At 39.6% G+C, this 25,936-nt stretch overlaps 1 protein-coding gene and 1 non-coding gene across 5 annotated transcripts; both read right to left on the minus strand.

Annotated features, from left to right (window-relative positions):
* Nucleotides 1-7,059: 7,059 nt before the first annotated feature.
* On the minus strand, nt 7,060-7,131 carry TRNAW-CCA (transfer RNA tryptophan (anticodon CCA)). The gene has a single exon. It is a non-coding gene; the product is annotated as a tRNA-Trp (tRNA).
* Nucleotides 7,132-11,357: 4,226 nt separating this feature from the next.
* Nucleotides 11,358-16,895, minus strand: LOC107804749 (uncharacterized). Of its 4 annotated transcripts, none has more exons than XM_016628680.2 (12): nt 16,429-16,895; nt 14,465-15,033; nt 14,294-14,383; nt 13,960-14,199; nt 13,365-13,586; nt 12,990-13,290; nt 12,594-12,907; nt 12,393-12,505; nt 12,200-12,306; nt 12,021-12,097; nt 11,849-11,930; nt 11,358-11,644 (listed from the first exon to the last, which is right to left on the minus strand). In XM_016628680.2, exons 1-11 carry the CDS (start codon nt 16,676-16,678, stop codon nt 11,850-11,852), a joined length of 2,364 nt encoding a protein of 787 aa, XP_016484166.1. In that variant the 5' UTR covers nt 16,679-16,895; the 3' UTR covers nt 11,358-11,644; nt 11,849. The 4 variants fall into 4 exon arrangements, with proteins under 4 accessions (XP_016484166.1, XP_075102650.1, XP_016484164.1 ...); XM_075246549.1 differs by having other exon boundaries at nt 11,358-11,735; XM_016628678.2 differs by having other exon boundaries at nt 12,200-12,309.
* Nucleotides 16,896-25,936: the final 9,041 nt, after the last annotated feature.

Below are 25,936 nucleotides of genomic sequence, written 5' to 3' on the forward strand. Positions count from 1 at the left end.
AGGCACTGAAACAACAAACCACTGCGGGATGGTTAAATAGTCTTTGACTCGATGGCAAATTCCTAATGGGAATTAAAACTTGCCATCGGACCAAAGGCTATTCAACCGTTCACAAATGTTTTTCCTCAAAGGAGCAAGACTTCCAGTGTTCCAATTGGCATACTACACGTTCAAACACTGGGGGAATAGTACGGTATACGGCAACATGGTTGCCACAAAAATCGTGACTACGAGACCCGGGAATAATAATGTCTCATCGGGACCGGGGACTACACGATTAGCCTCGTAGAAACAAGTTGTACAAGTTAGCAACATGTATTGGCAATTTTGTTTTTTTTAGCAAACGAATGCTTATGTACTTTTAAGATAGAAGGAATAAAAATGAAGTCCTTTTATTTTTATCTTGTTTCTTGTCCAAAAGATGAACTGATTTTATCATTTGAAAGTTAACTGAAAACTTCAAATGCTAGTGTCGGAATGAACTGGAGACGTCCTCTTCAAGAGCACCATAAATATAAGAGAGCCCTCTCTTCTGAAACCCTCATAGTAAAGGGTTGGATCTGGAAGAGTTTATGCCCGGAACCCAATAGCTATCGGAAGAAAACACACCCGAAGCCTTACTTAATTCGACGCAAAAAAGAATGAACTTTGCGCAATACTTAAACAAAATATCCTTTTTATTTATCAAACATTCCAAGCGGCATCAATACAAAGATACAAAGGAAAACAACAAAAGAAAAGAAAGCAAAAACGCTAAACTTCATCGCCGCCGGAACTCAGGGAAAAGGGGCATCTACGTCCCTGGGAGAAGTAGGAGGATCTGCCGTCGGTGCAGGATCTTGTCCTTCATCATCATTCTCTTCAAGTTCCTCCTCGATTCCCAAAAACTCGAAATCGGGACTAAAAGAGTCAGTTGCATCAGGCTGAGCCGGGAGACATTCTCGAGTAGTTAACTCCAGCGTTCGGGCCTTGGCGATCTCATCAGCGATATCAAACACCCGATTTGGCCTCTTCCAAGGTTTTCCTCCACATATGGTACATAGAGTATGTTTTTTCAATAATGAGGGAATCCCCTTGGTGCTGAAGTTTTGCTTTAAGCCTATCAACCTCGGTCAAAGGGCCATCCCGCTCAGATATCAGGGCACTGAGGCTAAGATCGAGATCACATATTGTAGTTATGTGAACCTTATTTTGATCCATGATCTTCTTATACTAATCTTCCATCTGGGCTCGTTTCTCCTCGGCAGCAGTAGCCTCTTTAGCTTTGGAGTTCAAAGTTGCCTCCAAATTATTTGCTAATTCAATGGAGGCAGACCCGCTCTCGGTAGCAACAAGAGCAGCATCTTGAGATTCAGCCCACCTAGCCTTTGCATCCTGAAGTTGTGCATGTATCTGAGTGGCTTCTTGATTGTGATCCATCACCTCTTGCTCACTCTGTTACAACCAGGCCTCAAGCTCAGCCGCTTCAGCAGCCCTTGCTTCTAGCACCGGGAGATGCACATCGAGCTGATTCCTCTCGGCCAACATTTGATTCCACTCGGACATAAGTCCCTCTTTATCAAGAATCAATCTCTGAAGGCCCTCGGAAGTGAGGAAGTTGGCTTGCGAAACAAATATCAAAGTTAGAAACCATGTTGTAACAGACGAATAGAAACATGTAGTAAAAGAACAAATATGGTACTGATGCTGTATTGTGCATGGCGTTATTCAACATACACTCCCCTGAAAGAGAGTGTATTTTCTTCTTATCTTTTTTTGAAGCCAGCGGCTTCAGGTAGTTGGCGAGCTCTACCGTCCTAGACAGCAGGTAACACTCCTTTGAGACCGAGGGAGAGACACTCATCCTCCTTTGGGGATCTGCAGAAGGGGGTGAATAGTGTTGTCCCAAATTCCCATGGTCAGGGGAATAGGGAAGAGGTACATCCTCTGCTCGGGCGTCTGCGGCCGGTGGAGGAGATGTAGCAGTTGCTGGTGATGAAGGCACAACTGGTGTGGAGAGAGATGAAGTTGATAGTGTTGTAGGTTGAGAAGTAGCCGCGACAGAGGCAGTGATGTTTATTGGTTTCTCACCAACAAAATGTAGAAAAGGCCCGGTATCATACCTCATTAGACCAGAAGCAACAACTGGTACCGGAAAGGGAAAATCAGCATTTTCCGCTAAATCCATTTCTCCCTTGAGCGCTCGGACCTCGCCCTCGGTTGGGGTTCTAAGCTCCCCAGATTGAGCATTTCGTTGAGCTGATGAAGATCGTTATCTCCTTTGGAGGGAAGCCTCTTCATCATAGCTTCTCCATCATCGTCAATAACCACAATGGCTGCGGTTGGCTCGGGCATGGCCTTCTTTACTTTCTTATTTTTACCCCAGGCTAAGGAAGAACGCCGCATTTTTGGTTGCCTGTTCTCTAGCCAGGGACTTCGAGAAGAAGTACCTGCACCGAAAGTAGACTCGAGGGCACCGCCCCGAGTGACAGCCTCCTTCAACAACCTCGCAGTCTCTACGGGATCAGCCAAAACCTCCTCTTTAAAGCAGGAAACAGAACCCTGCAGAAGACCTGGATCAAACAAAAAGGTAAGGTTAGCAGGTTTTCTTATGTACAATGGTGGAATGAAGGAGGAGTCATTTTACTGTGGTTCTTGGCCCTCCACCCGTATTTATGGGCCAACTCCTTCCACCGGCGGGTCTCTGGCGTAGTGATGTCCAGAATCTTTTGAACCCATTAGTCCAGGCCTTCAACCCTTGGTGGTTTCCACCGAGTAGTTGAGATAACAAAAGTAAAAGGGTTAGCAATGACATGGAACAACCTTTTTCGGAGAAAGAGGTAGATTTTGAACTTACATGAATGATTCCAGGATTCAGGGAAAGATGGAGTTGTGGCCGGGATGATATCCCTAGTAGCAATGACGACAAACCGCTCTATTCATCCACGGTCATTGTCATCATCCATGATGGTAAGCAAAGCATGGTGGCCACGCTTGTTGAAGTTTATTAATTCCCCACGGAAGATTTTGGGGGAATAGAGGTTCATCATATGTGCCAGGGTTAGGGTCTCCCTCATTTCCAAGCACAGCCGTTGTAGACTAGACACCATTCACCACATAGAGGGGCCGACTTATGCCAAGCAGACTTGATACCGGTGGCAGAATTCCAAGATCGCGGGGTCAAGTCACCCGCTCCACCAGGTCAGGAGCAATGATATTTAGGGCGTGGCAGTCATAATCCTCCTTCACAACAGAAATACTAGAATGGCGAATAGAAGAAGGATATCTACCAACAGTTTAAGTTCGAGGGTTTGAAGTGGAGAACTTCTCTTGGAAGTCGTAAGAGGTGTTCAGATGTTTAGGTATAATGGTACTCACCGTGGGAGGATCAGCCTCAATATTAACTTCTTTATCTTTGCTTCTCTTCGGACCTCCACGAAAGAGAATACCAGAGTTCTTGGAAGATTTAGTAGGAGAAGCCATAACGCTAAGGAGATGATAGAGTTTTTTAAAGAAGATCAGAGAGAGATGAAAGCAAAACAAAGTTAAGTGCAAGGAGGGTAAGAGAGCTTATGCAGTTGTTAGAAGTTAAAGAAGAAGAATGAGGCATATAAGTAAAGGTATAGGCGGACAAAAATCGTGGTCATAATTACCTCGAGAACCGGCAAAAATATTGCTGAATCGTGGGGTAAGACGTGTTCGGGATATTAAATGCGAGGAGATGTGCGTCTTATCAAGCGTCAGAATCTGTTCAGAAGGGTGCAGAAAATTTTCTGCCAAGAAAGGAATCTTCACCAATTTTCTAATGATACAAAGATGTGCCACCGGAAAGCAGGGGAACTATTTGTAAAGGGTAAAATTAGTTTATATTAAATATTCGAATGATTGCATGACATATGGAACCGGAGACAAACGGAAGATGAATCGAGTGAAAATCAAGACCGAGGACAACAACTTCAGTTGGTATCGGGTAGATCTCAAAGGGAACGCAGTCAACCGAAGCAAACGAATGTTTGTCACCAAATGGCATTTAATGATGAATATTGCTCAGTACTAAATAGGCAGCCGTTGCAGAGAATTTTGGCGTTCATGGCCTACTATTACATATTCATCAATGACACCTATTATTGTCATTTTAGGGAGGCTTGATCCTAGGATCTTGTTTCCTAGGTATAGCTATAAATAGTAGTTCTACAATCATTGTAAGGATAGGAAATCTCTGGCAAAACTTATGATATACTTTACTCCCAAGAAAATTGTACAACTACTTTCTGTTTGGATATTGCTCATACTGCTGTCCTCTGAAGCATTGCTCTCGGAGCCAGGCTTGCTATTTCCTTTGATTTTAACGCTAAGTATTATTTTTAATTTAACTTGTTTATCATTTTGATCAACTCAGTTTGTTTGTCAATAAATCACGTAACAAATTCAACTGTACCGTTTTACGGAAAAATGGTGATCACACATTTTACTACGTCATTAGAGCTGGTAGGAAATCCTAGATTCAAGTCTTACTGTCATAATACGGTGTTAAATCTATACTGGTTGACTGTGTAACTTGAATCGGACCTTTCCATTGTCTTGAGAAGAATTATGCTGATGAAGAAAGTGGATTAAAAATTTTAAACTTTAGTTTCGGTGAAGTAACTTCTAAGAACAGATTGTCACACATTATATATAAATAAACAAAATAAATTGCAGTCCTTCACTCTAGTAGGCTAATAACTCTTCAACATCCAAGGAACATACGGTAGTTTGAAGAACTCAAAATATTTATGCAGATCTCTCCGAACTCATAAATAATATTGACAATATAAATATTTTATAATATTGTTATATCTTAACTTGTTGTACGTAGTAGGTAATAACATGTTTTATTGTTCAAGTTAATTAATCTTATCTTTGATGGTCGGTTTTTGGTTTATATCTTTTAGTGATCTAATAGTTTAAAACTTCTACAATGTTTATGCATATACTCATAATAAATTAAACAAGTTTAGTTTTGAAGTAATTATGCCCAACAAAAAGAAGTTTAATTAAGATATAATGTCATTAGTCAATCGATTCTTCATCTGACCAATTGAGAGAATTCGTGTTGCTGCTTGACCAAGTATTTATCATCTCATTATCATAAATAACTTCTGTTCATGTGAGAGAGGCTGAGAGGGAGTTATTGCTATTTTGAGTCATGTCAACTTTGACCTTATGTTAGGATGTTGGTTTGAAGTTAATGAAAATAAAAGGTAGTTAGGAGATAGCAGGCACGATTTGAAAATGTTACCATGTTCTTATTATTGTTACGATATCTAATTAAACACATTTCACATATTCTTGCAAGCAGGGGCGAACCTACCATGTAAGTTCACGTGAATTTGAACTTACGTGAATTCAGTAGCCCAGCAGGGACGGACCCACGTAGGTTCATAGGAATACTGTTGAACCCTCTTCGTAATTTTTTTTATCAATTTTTATGTGAAAATTATCTTTCAAATAAGAAAATATTATTTTAAGGTAAAGGCGTTGAATCCGCTTGACAAGGGGATTGCCTTGGTGGGATGGTTCAAGCGGTCGGGTTCAACATATCTTAATGGATGTCAGGACGGAGCTAGAGTATCGAGAGCAGATTCTGTCAGACCCAGTAGCTTTGGTTCGAATCTTGTATTTGTCTTACAAAATTCATTGAATATGTATATATTATTAATTTAGAACCAAGTAACTTAAGGCGATTAAAATCTTGAACTCATAAACTTGAAATTCTTACTCCGCCTTTAATGATTGTGTGTTCGATTAAGTGCTCCTGCATCATTCCCTTCTTTTTTTTCTTTTCCATAGCATTTGTAGCCTCCTATTTCTTTATTTTCACCTATGCGTAAACCAAGGAAAGCCACGTAAACGCTTCCGTACACCAGTTTTAACATTCTATCTTAGCAATTTTTTTATAAAAAAAAAACTATGCAGTGCTTTTTCATTTTTTCCTGTTTAAGAATGGAACTTTTGTGGTGAATATTTAAGAGACCCAAAATACATAAATTATGAGTACAATTTATCTGAATGTATAGTTGTAGCTGTTTTTTTATTTTTCCTTCAAATATTATTCTAACCAAATTTGGCAGCCTTTTGTAGGAACCGTCCATATATTTTAAACTATTGCTTCCTCGCTATCAATCTGCATTGCTTGTTGTTGTTCTACCTTTATTGTTGACTTCAATTAGTATCTTTCATAATTTGGAAAAACTTTTATATTAAACAATTAATATTGTTTAGTTTATAGCTCATTTATAATGCTCTTTATTTACAGTTAGCACAAGTTAAATGAAATAAATAAAATTTAGTATTTTAATATATAGATCAAATCGATGCTTGTTACGGTAAAATTTGTAAAAAAATTCTAAAGATTTATTAAATTGTTAATTTATAAAGGTAAATAGATCCGCCGTTAAAGTTTTGGAATTTTTTTTTTTTTTAACATTGCAAACCAAAAAAAAAAAAGGTAGGCGACAAAATTCCTTTTAAGATTTTTAAGAATCAAAATAAAGAGAGCAAGATGACCCTATTTGTTAATTCAGTGTCCCTTCTACCGTCTAATGATGCCGAGGACTTTAGTATATGTTTGAACCCGCTTGAATAAAATTTCGGGTTCGTCACTGTAACTCAATGATGAAAATTTCCTAATGAGTTGTACCAAGCGAAAGGTGGTCAGTTGAAAAAAATTCGTTGAAAAGTTATATTGTGTATATAAATTTTATATATATATACTCACCTCATGAATTAGTTTAAAGTTGTATTAGGCTCATCAAATTATGAGCATGACAATTCAGAGCATCAAAAAGATTTATTATATATAAGAAATTTAAATCTTGAACCCTTAACGAAATTTCTGATTATGCCCGAGTTTGTAGGATATCTTTTATATATATATATATATAATATATAATTAATATAGTACACAAGGTTGAAAACATCCATAGCTATGGACTCGTCAAAGACCTTTTAAAAAAGCACAAATATCCACTCCTCTTAACATAATCATAGTACAAACTAGATGCAACAAAAGAGGAAGGATCCGAACAATTTCGGTTTTGAACCCGACGTGAATCGAACACGCAACCTTCTGATCTGGAGTCAGACGCGCTACCATTGCGCCACGGATCCTTGTTGTTATAAAGTCGCAATATTCAGTTAATATCTCACTAATCAAAGCATGCTTTGGATCTTGGTTATAGTCTATAAAAAATATCTTATGATAGTGTATTTTGTTAACCTGTAATAGAATTGCTTCCCATTTTTAAAAGTCTCATACTTTCTGCCTGTCTCATATGTGTGGAATCTGGTCTTTTTCGGTTCCAACCTCTCCCTCGCTACCGTCGCTTACCTCATCTATAGGCATTTCTATCCGCCCGCTCGCGAGATCGGCCATTCTTCAAGAGTGCCCTTTCCCCAGCCTCCAATCATCTCAGAAGAGAAGACTAAGCTCAGATGAATTGCAGTCCGCGCTCATAATGATTGTAGAGTCTCTCGGGGTTGGAGGTCTAATAGTAATCACATCAAGTCCTCCCCCTCTTACTCAGAATAGCTAGTGAGAGGAATACTACTGATTATCTATGAAAGAAGGTTTTTACTAGTCGTTGTCTTTAATGAAAAAGAAGAATCAACCTAAATAGCTGCTCACTTAAATGTTTAAACCAAAAGAAACCGATGAATGTATGATAAAAGTATAATTCGTATATAATGTCTATATTATTGTATATAATCAATGTATTAATCTATGTATATCGACTAGAAAAAGTAAACGATAAATCCAATTGATTATTTATGTAAAGATCTCTCTTTGATGATATAAAAAAAAAAAATTAAACCGCAAATGCACAGAACTTATAATCCTGATTTATAAGCGGAGAAACTCTTTATTTCTAACAGTGTCATTGGGTTACTTTTCCTCACAGCATATATAATCTTGATATATCAGCAGTTGCTTTGGTAAACATATAGGTAAGAAACTTCACCAATCAAATGAAATTTCACCATCTGTTGTCTGAACTTAATAAGCGTTACGACAAAGGAAAAGAGGATTATTTTCCCCTCTTCAGTTTGTAAGGAAAAGATTGGCAGAAAATAGATGCAGATTGCGGAGAGTCCTTTTTTTTCATATGCCCATCTATAATTGTCCTTTCAATATAATCTTCCACATTTGTCCTTGTTTCTTCCACTAATCGAAAAAGGAAAGCAAAATCTCTTTTATCTCTTTTTGTTCTTCATTTCTCTCGTTCCATTTTCTTTTCCTTTACTTTCCTTCCTCAATTTCTAAGCAAAGGGTAAGACAAGGTTTTACTGAATGTCTTTTGTCTATACTAGGATTTAACTAGAATGAAACTTGCTTTTCAAAATTCACAACCACTCGTCTTATCTATCACTAGGCCACACCCTTGACCCTTGGGTGCTAATATTTTTGATTTTTTTCCTATGATCAGATAAACAGTTTGCTCTCTGTTTGCTACAAGTTTTCTCGTGCTTCATATTTCCGATAAAAAAAAATTAACAAGTTAAGCGCCTTTTCCCACAAAGAAAATCAAGGAAAACTTGCAACAAAGAACTTGCATTTTGTGTGTCAAGTCAAAAGCAAAAGCAAAACGGGATATGTAGCAAATACCTCCTCAGAAGGGAGTTCTTGTTGGTACATTTGATTGGGGTTTCTCTAACTTAGCAATGAATGTCTACTTTTGGGCAAGTGGACTCAATATATCGTTTATTCCCTCTATTTCATTTTACGTAACGTGTTTAAATGAAATCAGAATATTAAAAACAAATAAAACCCTTTAGAACTCATAAATTCAAACATGTCATAACATTTCTGTAACCATTAGAGTAGTCATTAAGAATAACACATAATGATGGAATCCAATTATTTTTAATTATAGCAAGATGCCATTCTTTTTTAAAAAGACTGAAATAGAAAGAGTTACACCCTAGGAGACAACATCCTAGGAGGCAGGAGTATAATTCATGTGCATAGATTACATATTAAATTTTTGCATATTCAGGTGAATATTCCCCCTCTAGTACAAGTCATTCTAGTTGAGTGGGAGGAGCTACTTACATAAATATCGAATTTAAATGGTTGCATTGTGTATTGATGCTACTTTGAATAAAAAAGGACGATGAAATAACTACCCACACATTTTTTATCATCAAAAAGATATCTAGATTCTGTATAACGATCACCATTAAAGCCAGTCAACTAGGAAAAGAACAAGTATACTGATAAGATTCAAGTACATCAGAGCCAGTGCAACATCAAGCAATACCGCCCAGAAAAGAATTTACAGGAATTTTTTTTAATCAGGAAAGATGCAAATAAATATTATTACTAATTTACAGGAATTTAAAACTATCTATGAAATAACATGAAAATGCAAACAAAAAATATTCTGCATCCCAGCTGAAGCCCGTCTGTGAGTGCAACATCAAACTCTAACTCAATGATCAGATCACACTGCAACTTTTATAAGTGAAGGTTACCTCAAAATCTTGGCTGCCACTAATTAGTAAGTTAAAATCTTGGGGCCCTTTTTCCTTCTATAGGAGAAAATTAGACCAGCAACTTTATGTATGTGTTTTCCAATGAAAATAGGCTAACAACTACTAAGCTTAGTTCACGAGAACAATGCAGCCGTTAATGCAGGGAGGAGAATACAGAAGAGAATCAACAGTTACCAGCCTTACTATTAGAGCATCCAAGTATGTGACCTAAAGGTCGATGAAGTAGGTGCAAACCATGAAGAATTGAAAATCATAGTAGAAACCCCATCAGAGACAAAGCACTAGGCTTCACATCTGCCTAAGTCTCGGTGGGCAAAGTTACACAACACCTGTTCTAGTCGAGGTAGCAAGGTAGCAGATACCCGGTGGGAATAGCCGAGGTGCGCACAAGCTGCCCGGGCACCACCGTCATCCAAGTATCTATCTACCATCATGTATAGCATGCATTTTAAAGGCAATCACAGACTAAGACTATGCAAGGGCCACATATAGGAAATTTGACAAACTGCTACTCCCTCCGTTCCAGTTTATGTGAACCTATTTCCTTTTTGGTCCGTTCAAAAAAGAATGACCCCTTTCTAAATTTGGAAACAATTTAACTTAAACTTTCAATTCTATCCTTAATGAGAAGCTTAACCACACAAATACTCTGGACCACTTTTTGACTTGTTTCGGACCACAAATTCTATAAGTCTTTCATTTTTTCTTAAATTCCGTGTCCAGTCAAACAGGTTTACATAAATTGGAACGGAGGGAGTAATTACTTTCTTATGAGTTATAATTCTAGTTGGGGCAAACTGCCATAATGACAGCAGCACATGAAATGCCTCACTATATGTAATTGCTCAACCTTCATAGTGCCGCCACCACTGTAATAACAAATCAGTGTATAGGATCAACCACAGAAAATCACAAGATTAGCACACTCATTCCAAGGACAACTTTCTGTCATAAGCAAGCTTTCATATTAGAGTGCATCACCAAATAATGGAAGAACACAAATAACGCAAGTCTTCTAATTGTGTTCATCCTTATATACTTCTAAGATAGATCAACAGTTATGCACTATCAAGTTCCTCAAAATTTCTCTGCAGTTTAAGCTGTCAGAAATACATAAACCGAGTTCGTCAAAAAAAACTGTGCAACACCCAGAAGCCAGTCCCAAAAGGATGATACTCATGTAATCAAACGAAAGCAATCAGGGATCACGCTACACATAAGCAATGACCAATGATGTTTCTTGCAGAAACAGCTCACAAGCTGCAAGGACTTGAGCACCAGACATTATAATTTTCTATCCAATGCTAAGAACTCATCATCTGCCAATCCAGAGGCCACGGCAGCAAAATACATTTATTTTGCCTCATTGAAACCAATTTATGGTGCATTTATAGCAATCCAATTTCACTCCTCTCGGGAATAAAATTAGGCAATGAGCAGCTTCAGCCCATGATATCCATAGATGCTTTCTTTCTCAAGTCATCAAAATACATTCATTTTCCCTCATCTAAACCATTAATCACTCACCATCCAGAAGCAAATAAATAATTTGGAATGCATGTCAATCCATTAACTCAGTACAGAAGTCGACACGTTGATTACAAAATTAAGCTCTTTATTGGTGATCTTTGAGACCTGTGATAAACTTTGTGATGAAAATATCAAAATACAACTGGATATAAAGCTTCCAAATAGAACTCTCACGGATCCATCACTGTAATATATCCTAAGAATCATGACTGGCTAAAAGGTAACTTGAGCTTTTAGGATTCATTTTCTTTTGAAATAATCATGCAGCATACCTCCTCCACTTTTCCAGCAAATTCTTAAAAGGAGAAACCACTACAAATTATTGCATGCTCATATACCAGAAATAAACAGATCTCTGTTTGCTCTACATAACTCAAATTTCCTTACATCAGAAAAGGAACAGATGTTTCTTTTCCCAATTAGAATCCAAGATGCTTCGGAGCAATACAACCTCTAATGCTAAATTATCTAGCCGTACATATACAAAGAAGCAATAGATAACAGATAAACTCCATCTCCCTCAGAGGACAGAGGCATGTCAATGCATAGGGCTTCAATGTTAACACATCCAACTGCAAGCTCTTTTGTCAACTCAAATCTGTACCATAAATAAGTTGGTGGGTGACCAAATGCTCCATATCTTGAAATACAGCTCTTTCAGAGAAGAAACATAAGAAAAACCTTCCCAGCTTCATTTTCACAGGAAGAGGGGGAGGAGGGAATCACAAGCTCGTATGGGATACTCAGCTCTAAAGCATGACGACCAAATAAAATACGATGGTTGTAATAAAAAGAGACATACCTTAGTAGTAAGAACCAGACCCACCACTTCCCATATAACCACTGCCACCCATACTACGACTAGAATAAAGCGAGGAGCCAACCTGAAGATTCGTCAGAGAAGAACAGGAACAACAGTTATCATCGGATAGACACTAAAGCTTCCAACAGAATTCAACAAAGTAGAAGCATACATCACTGCCACGAGACATGTAATCACCACCATAGCTGGATGAATACATTCCATCTCCATCACTTCCACCATAGGAGCCTGCAAACCAAAATAAAAATTAAGACAGGTTTCTCTAAACAGACGTGTAATTACAATTGTTAAATGAAATAACCAGATTTTCCAATGAACAAAAGAACAGACCTCCACCATAGTTCATACCCTGACGACTGCTACTATACATCCCATGAGAATCTTGATTAGATAGGGAGCTCCTGCTGCCACCATATCCAAGACTTGATCTCTCAAGTCTACTGATATGTACATCAGGCATGTAAATATAGTGCCAATGTTTGCGCAAGAGGAAGAAAAATCACTTAACTATAATTAAAGGCACCTGTCACCATATGCATCTCCATATTGAGAACCACTCCCGCTCCCAAGTTCATAATCCAAACGAGCGCGAGAATGGCGCACTCCTGCCTCAGCATAGCGGGGATGAACATCATCCTGGCATGTAACAGAAGCTAAATTAGTTTGTATCTCTTGGGCAGATCAAGTAAATATCTAACTGTAGTATATGGCTAAGATAACTTGCCACTGCACTGTATGGACGTTTTGAACCGGACATAGAGTCATATTCACGACCACGTCCATCGCGGTAAGATGGAGGAGGCCTTTCAAACCGTTGTCCGTATCCATCATCAACATAAGCTCTCCTTCCTGCAGAGTGAGTACCTCTAGGCATTTCAGGGTAACCAGAGCTGCGAGAAGAATATTCATCCCTATATGATGCACGTCTGTCAGAATGAACCCTCGAAGGATACTCAGCTAGTGCTCTGCTTCTAGGAGGAGGGATTTCCTCGCGCCGTCCATATTCCCTCTTCAAGCTACTCTTTGAATACGAGGGAACTGCAATTTAGTCATGAGTCATTTATAAAATAAGCAGAGTTGAACCAGCAGATCTGAATAAAAGATGAAAATCATCTCATACCAGGTGGTCTCCGTTCATATGACCTGCTAGGTGGTGGAGCCATGGGCCTGCCCCTAGGAGGTAAAGCCATCACTGCCCGTCTATCTCTCAATGTTGCTGGTCGTTTAAAACCACGACCAACTACAGGAGGCAAACGTGTACTAACTCTAGTCCCTCGAATAGGGCGACTATGTGGAACTGTACGACCCCAAGGGGCACGGAGACCACGCAGAGGCATATGCCTAGGTCGTAAATCTCCTCTTCCACCATATTTTCCTCTGCCCCTCTGAAGGGGTCTTGATAATCTGGCCCTAACTTTAACCTGAAATATACAACTATAAGAAATACTCACAGGAGTTGCACATATTCTTAGACACTTAAAGACAGAAAACGAACCTTGTTATCTCCTTCACCCAATTCCTCGTTATTAATGCTTTTAGCACATGTAACTGCAGTATCATGTGTGTCAAAGGTGACAAATCCAAAGTCCTTTCTCTTGGCTGAAGGCATATTTCTGGCAAGCTCAACTTTTTCAATCTTCCCATATTCTTTAAGAAGTTCCTGCACGCGATCCTCGTCCCAAGATGCCGAAAGACCATCAACAAACACTGTTTTAACCTGAACTCAAGAGATAGTCACCCAGATTCATATATTGGTTCATCAAAAATAAACAATTCACCCACAGACAGATAACAAATAGCTGCACAGCAACTGACTCAAATGTAAGCAGCAAATTTATCAGAAGAAAACTAATGGGGAAAGAAGAAAACAAAACTACCCAGATTAAAAATTAACGGGAAGACAAAATTTGAACAGCTACCACCTAGCCATAAATATAACTGATTGTAGAAAGGAAAGACTAAAATACATGCAGTGTCCTTATTCATTCTTCTCTCTTTGCAACAGAAGAGGCTATTAGAGCATAACTATACTTAACCAGCGCCGTAGTCCCTTTTATTAAAATATATAGATATAGGTCCAAAGAGTTTACCTGTGCCATGATTTCATCACCAGGATCGATGAATGAATCCTCAAAAGACACCTTTGCAGGCCTATCAACTCCAAACATAACATCTCTCTTCTGTAACCGCTTAAAAGCATCCATGGCTTCCGAACGTGAAGAGAACTCCAAGAAAGCAAATCCCCGATTCATTCCTTCATTATTAGTGTCTTCGACCAATGTCAAATCCTCAATATTGTCAATACCATAATGCTTCAGCTTCTCTTTTAACTGGAGAGAAAGCAAACATCAATGACTAGTTAAGCAGCTCTTAAAAACTACGAATCGTGCTTGGTGACAATATGAATCTGCCCAGTCTACTTACAGCTTCTTTTGTCCAGGACTTGCATACGTTACCCAAAAACAGAGTATCATTGTCTTGACTCGGAGAAACACCACATTGTTTGCCATTAACCTGGAAATTCTATTGTCAGGAAAATACCTTCGATGAGGAATTAAAATCAGTGACATGAAAACTGCAGAATAAAGAATATACCACTGGATTTTTCAGCTCGGTACAAGCTCGTTTTGCTTGTTCTACAGTGGCAAATCTCAGGAATGCAAATCCTTTATTCTTCTTTGACTGAGAATTCATCATAAGCCTCACTTCGGTAACCTCACCAACTTTACTGAAGACCTTTCTGAGATCGTCATCAGTGGCATCCTTGTCCAAGCCACCAACAAATATTTCAAATTCCTTCCGCTTACGCCTTTCTTTAACAACTTCATGATGTTCTTCCTCCTCGGCTGCATCAACCATCTCAACATGCTCCTTCCCAGCATGATCATCTTCTTCATCACCTTCAATTTCCTCGTGAACATCTCCAACCATATCACCCTCTTCCTCTTCAACATCATCACCCTCTTCCTCTTCACCAACATCTCCCTCTTCAGGTTCTTCCTCTATTTCATCTCCCTCTTCCTGAATGTCATCATGTTCCATTTCTCCCTCGTCATAATCAACCGTTCCATACTCTTCAGGTTCATATTCAGGGTCATTATCCTCCAAATCTAATCGCTCACCTTTTTCATACTGATCGACTGACTCTTTCACATCGTCCTCCTCTGCCACGAGAAAAAAAAATTAGCTTCCCAGGCCAGTCAATGGAGAATGTAAAAGGGTCTTAGTCCAAGTATAACATAATTTCTTGCAAATCCTGTAAGCTGTCAACAATGTCCAACTCTATCGAGACATAGCTGATCATCAAAAGATGCCTCTGCATAAACTTAAAAAGACCTGCACGAAATTCCTCAGGAGAAAGATCACAGTTACAAAATTTGGCAGAATTGACCATGTGGAAGCAACTGTAACCTTTCCGTCTTCTTTCTTCCCTTATTGAAGAACAAGGGAGCTTTCATTCATCCCCAGTTCCCAACAAAAGTCTCGCCTTTTTTCGTTCTTTCCCTTTTTTTCCCACAAAGATGGTGTTGAGACCAGCTTGCGAGCACCTTTACTAATCCACAAGGCTTTTTGAGGGTCATAACTCATATGCCTCAACCATCTCTTGGGGACACCTCACTTCTTTTATTTTCGTTTTAATTGAAGCTTGAAAGCGCATATAGACACATATTTCTTCATTAATCTAAAGTTAGCAGGCCATAAGATTAAAGTGATGATCACAGCTTCCCCTCACCAAAAATGATATTATTAGCACTATCCTCTCATATCCACGTTCTGTTGAGATAATATTTATATTTAGTTCTTCCATTTCTATTAGACCCATAATATTTTTTGACACAGTTCCTAAATAACCTACCAGAACCTAGATTATTACAATTTACATAGCAATTCTCAACAGTTTCAAGCATAAACACAGGAAACAAGGATTTCTACAATAGGTATTTTTTTCTCAAAAACATATCTAAAATAGGTATTAGTTCATGAAAGTTCAAAAAATAACCACTTTCTCTTTCAATAATATTATTACACAGCTATGTCCACCAGAATAAACTTTGCATCTACAATTAGCTACGAACCAAACCCATAAAGCTTTTACCTTTTTTCACAATTCTTGTTGAACTAGAAGAACCCAAAATATTTATCCAAAAAAAGGGAACCCAAATTATTACAATTGACATGCCAATCCCCAACAGTTATGAACATAGACAAAACCCAAGTAAACAAGCACAACTAAACAAAGTATTAATTCAACAAAATTCTTAGAATACCAATTCAAAAATAAATACTTACAGGCTTACTCTTCTCCTAAACCGCCCCGTTCTCCAAGGATTTAGCAGAAGTAAAGTCCACACCAATCATTAACAACGAACTAGATCCACAAAGTTTTTATTTTTTATTTTTTGAATGACATAAAAAAAATTTGGTCACTATCTTTATTAAGCTACAAGACCCCAAACTATTACAATTAGTATACCGAAACGCAGCAAAAGAAGCACAACCATACAAAGTATAATTCAAATAAATTATTTAGAACATCAATTTTCAAAATAAATACTTACTCTTCTCCGAAACCGCCCCGTTCTCCACAGATTTCGCTTCCATCTCAGTTTCGGCCCGGTCCTCGGCCACTGGTTCCACGGTTTTCTCCTTGGGCTCCGGTTCAACGGTTTTCAATTCGGGCTTTTCCTCAACGACCTCCTCCGTCTTCAATTCGGTCTTTGCCTGAGACTTTGGGGTCCCACGAGCTGTACGGCCACCTCTTTTGGATCCAGATCCAATAGGTGTCTTTCTTACTGCTTTCGGAGGCATAATTTCACGAATTGATTGATTTCTCACCAACTCCCAAAGAAAAACCTAAGAATTTTCAATCTTTCAACGGAGAAGAATCTGTAAAAGCTTAAGATTGTATGCGTTTTCTTGTTGCGCACTATTGCCTATCTTTAAAAGGGATTTGTTTGGGGAAACCCTAGTTTTGCTAAAGTTGGGAAGCTTGCAGCGGAATTAATGCTATGAACGCCGCGTAGATAAGACTTGGGCATACCCGACCCATCCGCTTATTAATGACCCGTTTTGCTAAAAAATTCCCAAAAAACAAAACAAACTAAATCTAAATCTATATCTATATTTATATTTATATGTGTACTGCATTAAAAGTGGGAAGGCTTTAAATTAAAATTTAAATTACTCATTTGCCCTTTTAAAAAATTAATTATCCTAAATTTTTAAAAAATATAAAAGGAAAGAAACTAACGCCTAGCATATAAGGGAACGTTTCAAAAATCAAACCATTACGAAGCCTGTAAGAAAAAAAGGCAACAGTTCATTAATGCACTCAACAATTACAACAACAACCCAGTATAGTCCCACAAGTGGGGTCTGAAGAGAAAAGTGTGTACGCAGACCTTACCTCTACCCCGATAGGGTAAAGAGCCTGTTTCCGACAGACCCTCGGCTCAAGAAGATGAAAAGACGAAAAGAGACAATATATCAATACCATCAATAAAAACCATATAAATAATCACGACATCACAAAAATAGTGAATAAATGGAAAGCAGAAATAATAACCAGTAAATAACGGAAGAGTAGTGAAAACACAACACTGACCACTAGCAGTCTAAGACTAAATCCTATCAGCCTAGCCTCACACTGGTAGACTAAATGAACTCAACTACCTCCTAACCTACAACCTTAATGCTCGACCTCCACAGTTTCCTATCGAGTACCATGTCCTCGGAGATCTGAAGCCTCGCCATATCCCGCCTGATCACATCTCCTCAATACTTCTTAGGCCGCCATCTACCTCTCCTTGTACCCACCAATGCCAACCGCTCGCACCTCCTTACCGGTGCATCCAAGCTCCTCCTCTGAACGTGCCCAAACCATCTAAGCCTCGCTTTCCGCATCTTGTCATCAATGGGAGTCATGCCCACCTTCTCCCGAATATCTTCATTCCTAATCTTATCTATCCTACTGTGCCCGCACATCCACCTCAACATTCTTATTTCTGCTACTCTCATCTTCTGGATATGTGAGTTATTAACTGGCCAACATTCAGCCCCATACATCATGGCCGGCCTAACCACCACTCTATAAAACTTACCTTTGAGTGGCGGAGGCACTTTCTTGTCACACAGGACTCCAGATGCTAACTTCCATTTCATCCACCCCACCCCAATACGGTGTGTGACATCCTCGTCGATCTCCTCATCCCCCTAGATAATCGACGCAAGGTACTTGAAACTGTCTCTCTTGGAAATGATCTGCGATCCAAGCCTGACGTCCATGCCCGCTTCCCTCGGGTCGACACTGAACTTACACTCAAGATACTTCGTCTTCGTCCTACTCAACTTGAAACCCTTATACTCAAGGGCCTGTCTCCAAACCTCCAGCCTCTCGTTAATGCCACTCCGCATTTCGTCAATCAGAACAATGTCATCAGCGAATAACATACACCATGGCACTTCTCCTTTAACATGGTGTGTCAGTGCGTCCATCACCAGAGCAAACAAGAAAGGGCTGAGCGCATATCCTTGGTGTAACACCATAACAACCGAAAAATGCTCAGAGTCGCCTCCCACTGTCCTAACCGCACTCAACAATTACCTTATATTTTAATATGTGTATCAAGAAGAAGCAGGGGCTGTGATGCTCTTGGATTTCCTCCAAATTCTCACAACGAGAAATTAGTGCAAGTAGGGGAGTGAATGGATATTTAAAAACCGATTAAACTGATCAAACTGTAGCATACCAAATTGATTTTTAAGTTTCTTTTAATAAAACCGTATGTTTTTATATAAATCTATAACCATACCGATAATTATAGTAGGTTTTTTATTTTACAAAAATAAATCAAAAAATTACCGAACCGTACCGAATAAAATTACATTTGAAAAATATATCTATATATTAAGTTTAAAAATAATAAATCCTAATGCAAACAGTTACAAGACACAAGTAATTAAACTCAAAATCCTAATTCCCAAACCTATTATGTTACTCCCATTGAAACTAAATTATTTCCAGCATATTCACTAGTAAGATACAAGGTATTCTAGCGATTATGAATAGCAAACTACAATATGTTGAATACATTTTCTTTCATATGATTTAGATTTATCTTTTTTAATATTAATCTTCTATAAACTTTATTCTTAAGTCACAACTTGGTTAATATCTTTTCACTCGTGATTTAGATTTATATTTTTTAATATTAATCTTCTATATATTTGTATTCGCCTAATTTTTTTCATGCTATTGTAGAATAGTTGATGGATCTATATTCATGTCATCTTTCATGTTTTCTTAATTTATTATTTTTTAAACAGTAAAAATGTTTAGAGAGTTTTGCTAAGTCCTATAAAAGTACGTTTTTTATTGCATTCTACTTCTAATAATGACTTTTATATGACAATTTTTAAAAAAATACCGAAAATTAACTGAACTGTACCGATACCAAAGAGAAACTGACATGATCGAGACGGTTTCTATCGCGGTCCCAATTTCCCTCCGTATGATGTCGTGACGGCGCCTAGTCTCTAAGACTAGGTAAGCCTAACAAGCATGCGAAATAATTGAAATAATAATCTAAAAGCTCAAAACATCAGCAACTGTATAAAGTAAAAATTGCAACTCAAATTATATACAACTCCCAAAACCCTGTAGATATAAGTCACAAGCTCTAGATACAATGTTGCAAATATCCTAAACATCACTCTCTATCAAAACATAAAGAAACTGGGAAATTATGGGATAGAAGGGGACTCCGAGGCCTGCGGACGCGGGCGGGTGTACCTTGAAGTCTTCAAGCATCAACACAACACTCTAATATCGAGGTTGATAGGATGCACCTGGATATGTATAAAAATATATGTAGAGGCGTAGTATGAGTACACCGCAATGATACCAGTAAGTGCCAAGCCTAACATCGATAGAGTAGTGACGAGGTCAGGTCATGTCCCTACTAGAAAACAATAAGAAACAAGGCAGAAGATGTAATGATATAATAAAATGATAGGGAAGTGTAACAATAGAAATTTACGGAAGGTAACAACACGGAACCAAAGGAGACAAATACACACGTAAGGAAACAAAAATCTTACAAGTTAAGGAACAACAACAACAACAAACAATACAGCAAATAGAAGAATCAACAGGGGCACTCCCGAGGTACCGTCTCGTAGTCCTAAAAGTAAATATCTCACATTATTTTCTTATACCACCAATGTGTATCAATAATCACAACGGTGCGGCAGAAACCTCGTGTAAACAAGAACAACCACATGGCAGAAACCTCAAGCAAACAATAACAACCGCATGGCAGAAACCTTGTGCCACAATAACAATCCGCATGTCAGAAATCTCGTACCACAATAACAATCCACACGGCAGAAACCTCGTGCCATAATAACAGCCGCACGACAGAATCCTCGTGCCACAATAACAACCCGCACGGCAAAAATCTCGTGCCACAACCAAACAATCACCTCAACAATAATCACAAAAATCAAAACATAACAATTGAAATAATGATATTTCAAGCAAAGAATTCCACAGTTAAATAATGAGTACGGAATCAAGGAACCAGGTAATTCAACTAAGCATGTTGCACAAAATTGCAAATAAGAGATAAGACACGTAGACATACGAAATTAGGCTAAACATGATGACTACACATGCTAGGGTAACTCAATTAAGGAAATAAAAGGAAACTACTTATCAAAAACCGGATTTTCAACATTTATCCCGAGTACACACTCGTCACCTCGCGTACACGGCCTTCATATCTTGCAAATTACCATAACAGTACCAAATCCTAAGGGGAATTTTCCTTACACAAGGTTAGATAATTCACTTACTTCAAACCTCGCTCAATCAATCAATAAGAAGGCTTTTCCCTTGACTTTCCGACTCCGAACGACTCAAATCTAGCCAAAAATAATTTCATACTATAAATATAACTATGGAAACTAATCTAAATAATGAAATTATTATTTTAGCAAGAATTGAAAAAATCGCCCTAAAAATTCTACTCGGGCCCACGTCTCGGAACTCGACCAAAATTATAAAATCCGACCATCCATTTGATATCAATTCCAACCATACAAAAATTATTCAAATCTGACTCCATTTCGCCTTTCAAAACCCAAGAATTCGGTCTAAGAACTCTACACCTTTTTCCCAAATATTTCAACCAAAATCCTTAATTAAATGAAGAAATCGAAGATAGATTAGTGGAATATAATTAAAAAAAAACGAGTCAAGAATCCTTACCCAAAGGTTTTATCTGAAAATCCCTCAAAATCTCGCCTCAATCCGAGCTCTATATCTCAAAATATGAAGAAAATGACAAACCCTCGATTTTAACCTCTCTGCCCAGCACTTTCCGCATTCGCGGACAAGGAATCGCTTCTGCGACGCCGCACCTGCAAAAAAACCACTGCACGTGCGGAAAACACTTAAGTCCCAGGCTTCCGCTTCTACAGATAAGGGCTCGCATCTGCGTGATCGCTTCTGCGGGAATGGGATCGCATCTGCGACCACTGTCGCTTCTGCAACCTTGCCTTCACAGAAGCGAAGGCGCTTCTGGGGAAAATTTCCCGCTTCTGCGACCACTGTTGGGCATGAACAAAATCGCTTTTGCGACCAAGTGCTCGCTTTTGCGAGCACGCACCTACGGCCAATCCCTCAACATGTGCAAAAACACCAGAACAACCTAACTTCAGCAAATTTCACAAGTCTAAAAATGATCCTATAACGATCTGAATCACACCCGAGACCCCTGGGACCTCAACCAAATATAACAACAAGTCCTAAATCATCATACGAACTTAGTCGAGCCTTCAAATCACATCAAACAACGCTAAAACCACAAATTGCGCATCGATTCAAGCCTAATGAACTTTAGAACTTTTAGCTTCTATATCCGATACTGAAACCTATCAAATCACTCCGATTGATCCCAAAATTTTCACACAAATCATAATTGACATTACGAACCTATTCCAACTTCCGGAATCGAAATCCGACCCTGATATCAAAAGTCAACTCCCGGTCAAACTTCCCAAAATTCCACCAATTTCCAACCTTCGCCATTTCAAGCGTAATGCAACTACGGACCTCCAATTCACAATCCGGGCACGCTCCTAAGTCTAAAATCACCTAACGGAGTTAACAGAACCATCAAAATTCCATTCCGGAGTCGTCTACACATAAGCCAATATTCGGTCAACCTTTTCAACTTAAGCTTCCAATTTAGGGACTATGTGTCTCATTTCACTCCAAAACCAAAAACCAAACCTCCCGGTAAGTCGCGTAACCACGGCATAACACAAAGAAGGCAAAAATTAGGGGGCGGGGCTAATACACTCAAAACGACCGGCCGGGTCATTACATTCTTCCCCTCTTAAAACAAACGTTCGTCCTCAAATAAGTATAGACATACCTGAAGTGGTGAAAAGATGAGGATAACGGCTACACATATCATGCTCGGTCTCCCAAGTCGCCTCCTCGACTAGCTGACCCCTCCACTGAACCTTCACTGAAGCGATGTTCTTCGACCTCAACTTTCGAACTTGACTGTCCAAAATGGCCACCGGCTCAACATAAGATAGATCTTTGTCCAACTGGACTGAGCTGAAGTCTAACACATGAGACAGATCGCCGTGATACTTCTGGAGCATGGAAACATGGAACACTGGATGAACTGCAGAGAGGCTAGGTGGTAGTGCAAGTTTGTAAGCCACATCTCTAACCCTCTCAAGAATATCAAAAGGCCTGATATACCTAGGGCTCAACTTACCCTTCCTCCTGAACCTCATAGCACCCTTCATGGGCGAAAGCCGAAGCAAGACCCGCTCCCCAACCATGAATGCAACATCGCGAGCCTTCCGATCTGCATAACTCTTCTGGCTGGATTGAGTTGTACGAAGTCGATCCTGAATCAATTTAACCTTTTTCAAAGCATCCCGAACCAAATTTGTACCCAATAGCCTAGCCTAGCCCAGCTCAAACCAACCCACTGGAGACCCGCACCGCCTACCATACAAAGCCTCATATGGTGACATTTGAATGCTCGACTGATAACTGTTATTGTAGGCAAACTATGCAAGCGGTAAGAACTAATCCCAAGAACCCCAAAATCCATCACACATGCACGAAGCATATCCTCTAATATATGAATAGTGCACTCGGATTATCCTTTCGTCTGAGGGTGAAATGTTATACTCAACTCCACTTGCATTCCTAACTCATGTTGTTCGGCTCTCCAGAACCGCGATGTAAATTGCGTACCCTGGTCAGAGATGATATATACCGGCATGCCATAATGCCTAACAATCTCGTGAATGTAAACCTGAGCGAGTTGCTCTGAAGAGTAAGTGGTAACCACTAGAATGAAATCAGTTGACTTGATCAATATATCCACATTCACCCATACTGTGTCGAACTTCCTCTAAGTCTGTGGGAGCCCAACAACAAAATCCATAGTGATCCGCTCCCATTTTCACTCTGGAATCTCTAGCTTCTGAAGCAATGCACCTGGCCGTTGATGCTCATACTTCACCTACTGACAATTTAGGCACTGAGCTACATACTCTACTATGTCTTTCTTCATTATCCTCCATCAATAATGCTGCCTCAGGTCTTGATATATCTTCGCGGCACCTGGATGAATAGAGTACCACGAACTGTGAGCCTCCTAGAGAATCAACTCATGCAAACCGTCTACATTGGGCACACATAGCCTGCCTTGCATCCGTAATACACCGTCATCTCTAATAGTGACCTCCTTGGAATCACCGTGTTGAACCGTGTCCTTAAGGCCAATCAGATGAGGGTCATCCTACTGACACTCTCTAATACGATCATAAAGAGAAGACTGAGAAACCACACAAGCCAAAACTCGGCTTGGCTCAAAAACATCCAATCTAACAAACTGGTTGGCCAAGGCCTGAACATTCAAGGCTAATGGCCTCTCTACTACCAGTAGATATGCTAAGCTTACCAAACTCTCCTCCTTGTGACTCAAGGCATCGGCCACCACATTGGCCTTACCGTGATGATATAGAATAGTGATATCATAGTCCTTAAGCAATTCCAACCACTTCCGTTGCCACAAGTTAAGATCCTTATCTTTGAACATATGTTGTCGACTCCGGTGATCGGTGTAGATCTCACAAGGGACACCATACAAGTAGTGCCGCTAGATCTTTAAGGCATGAACAATAGTTTTTAACTCGAGGTCGTGGACTAGTTCTTCTCATGCACCTTCAGCTGTCTAGACGCATAGGCAATCACCCTACCGTCTTGCATCAATACCGCACCGAGACCAATGTGCGAAGCATCACAATACACTGTATAGGACCCCAAACTAGTAGGCAATACCAACACTTGGGTTATAGTCAAAGCAGTCTTGAGCTTTTGAAAGCTCTCCTCATGCTCTTCGGTTCACCTGAACGGAGCATTCTTCTGGGTCAGCCTGGTCATAGGTGCTGCAACATAAGAGAAACCATCTACAAATCGATGGTAATACTCTGCCAAGCTAAGAAAACTCCGAAAATCCGTAGCTAAGGATGGTCTAGGCCAACTCTGCATTGCCTCAATCTTCTTCGGATCTACCTTGATCCCCTCACTCGATATTACATGACCCAAAAATGCCACTGAATCTAGCCAGAATTCACACTTTGAAAAATTTGCATATAACTTCTTTTCTCTCAAGGTCTGAAGCATAGTCCTCAGGTGCTGCTCATGATCCTCCCGGCTCCGGGAGTACATCAGAATGTCGTCAATAAACACAATGACGAACGAGTCAAGCCAGGGCTGAAATACACTGTTCATTAAGTGCATGAATGCTGCTGGGGTGTTGGTCAGCCCAAAAAACATCACAAGGAACTCGTAATGACCATACCGAGTCCTGAAGGCAGTCTTCGGGATATCCGGCTCCCGATTCTTCAACTAATGATAGCCCGAACGCACGTCGATATTAGAGAACACTTTGGCACCCTGAAGCTGATCAAATAGGTCATCAATACGTGGCAATTGATACTTGTTATTCATTGTAACCTTGTTCAACTGTCAATAATCAATACACATTCGCATAGAAACATCCTTCTTCTTTACAAATAAGAGAGGGGCACCCAAAGGCGACACACTGTGCCGAATGAAGTCCTTATCGAGCAACTCTTGCAACTGTTCCTTTAACTTTTTCAACTCTGCGGGGGCCATACGATAGGGTGGAATAGAAACGGGCTGAGTGCCCGATAACAAATCAATACCAAAGTCGATATCTCTGTCGGGGCGGCATGCCCGGAAGATTCGTGGGGAATACATCTGGATAATCCCTCACTACCAGAACTGACTCGACGGTAGGAGTATCAACACTAACATCCCTCACATATGCCAGATACGCATCACATCCCTTTTAAACCATCCGCTGAGCCTTTAGAAATGAAACAAACCTGCTAGGAACATAATCTAAAGTACCTCTCCACTCTAACCACGGTAGACTTGGCATAGCCAACATCACCTTCTTAGTGTGACAACCAAGGATAGAATGATAGGGCGACAACCACTCCATGCCCAAAATAACATCAAAATCCACCATACTGAGCAACAATAAATCGGCTTTGGTCTCAGAACCACTAAGAACAACCAAACACGATTGATACACACGGTCAACAATAATAGAATCTCCCACGGGAGTAGACACATAGACAAGAGAACTCAAAGAATCATGGGATACACCCAAATACGGAGCAAAATAAGATGACACGTAGGAATAAATGGAGCCTGGATCAAATAAGACTAATGCATCTCTATGACATACCAGAACAGTACTTGTGATGACAGAGTCAGATGTAACTGCCTCCATCCTAGCATGAATGGCATAATATCTGGCTTGGCCTCCTCCTCTAGGGCGACCTCTACCTGCTCGATTTCCACCTCGAGCTGGTTGTGCAGGTGGAGTGGTAGCTGGTGCTGTAACCATAGCTTGAGGACCCGGTGGAGCACGCGGTGCCTGAGTGGTCTGCGGAGGTGCACCCCTCCTGAGTCTGGGGAAATCTCTCACC

The sequence above is a fragment of the Nicotiana tabacum genome, chromosome 23 (assembly GCF_000715075.1).
Source record: "Nicotiana tabacum cultivar K326 chromosome 23, ASM71507v2, whole genome shotgun sequence".
Lineage (NCBI taxonomy): Eukaryota > Viridiplantae > Streptophyta > Magnoliopsida > Solanales > Solanaceae > Nicotiana > Nicotiana tabacum.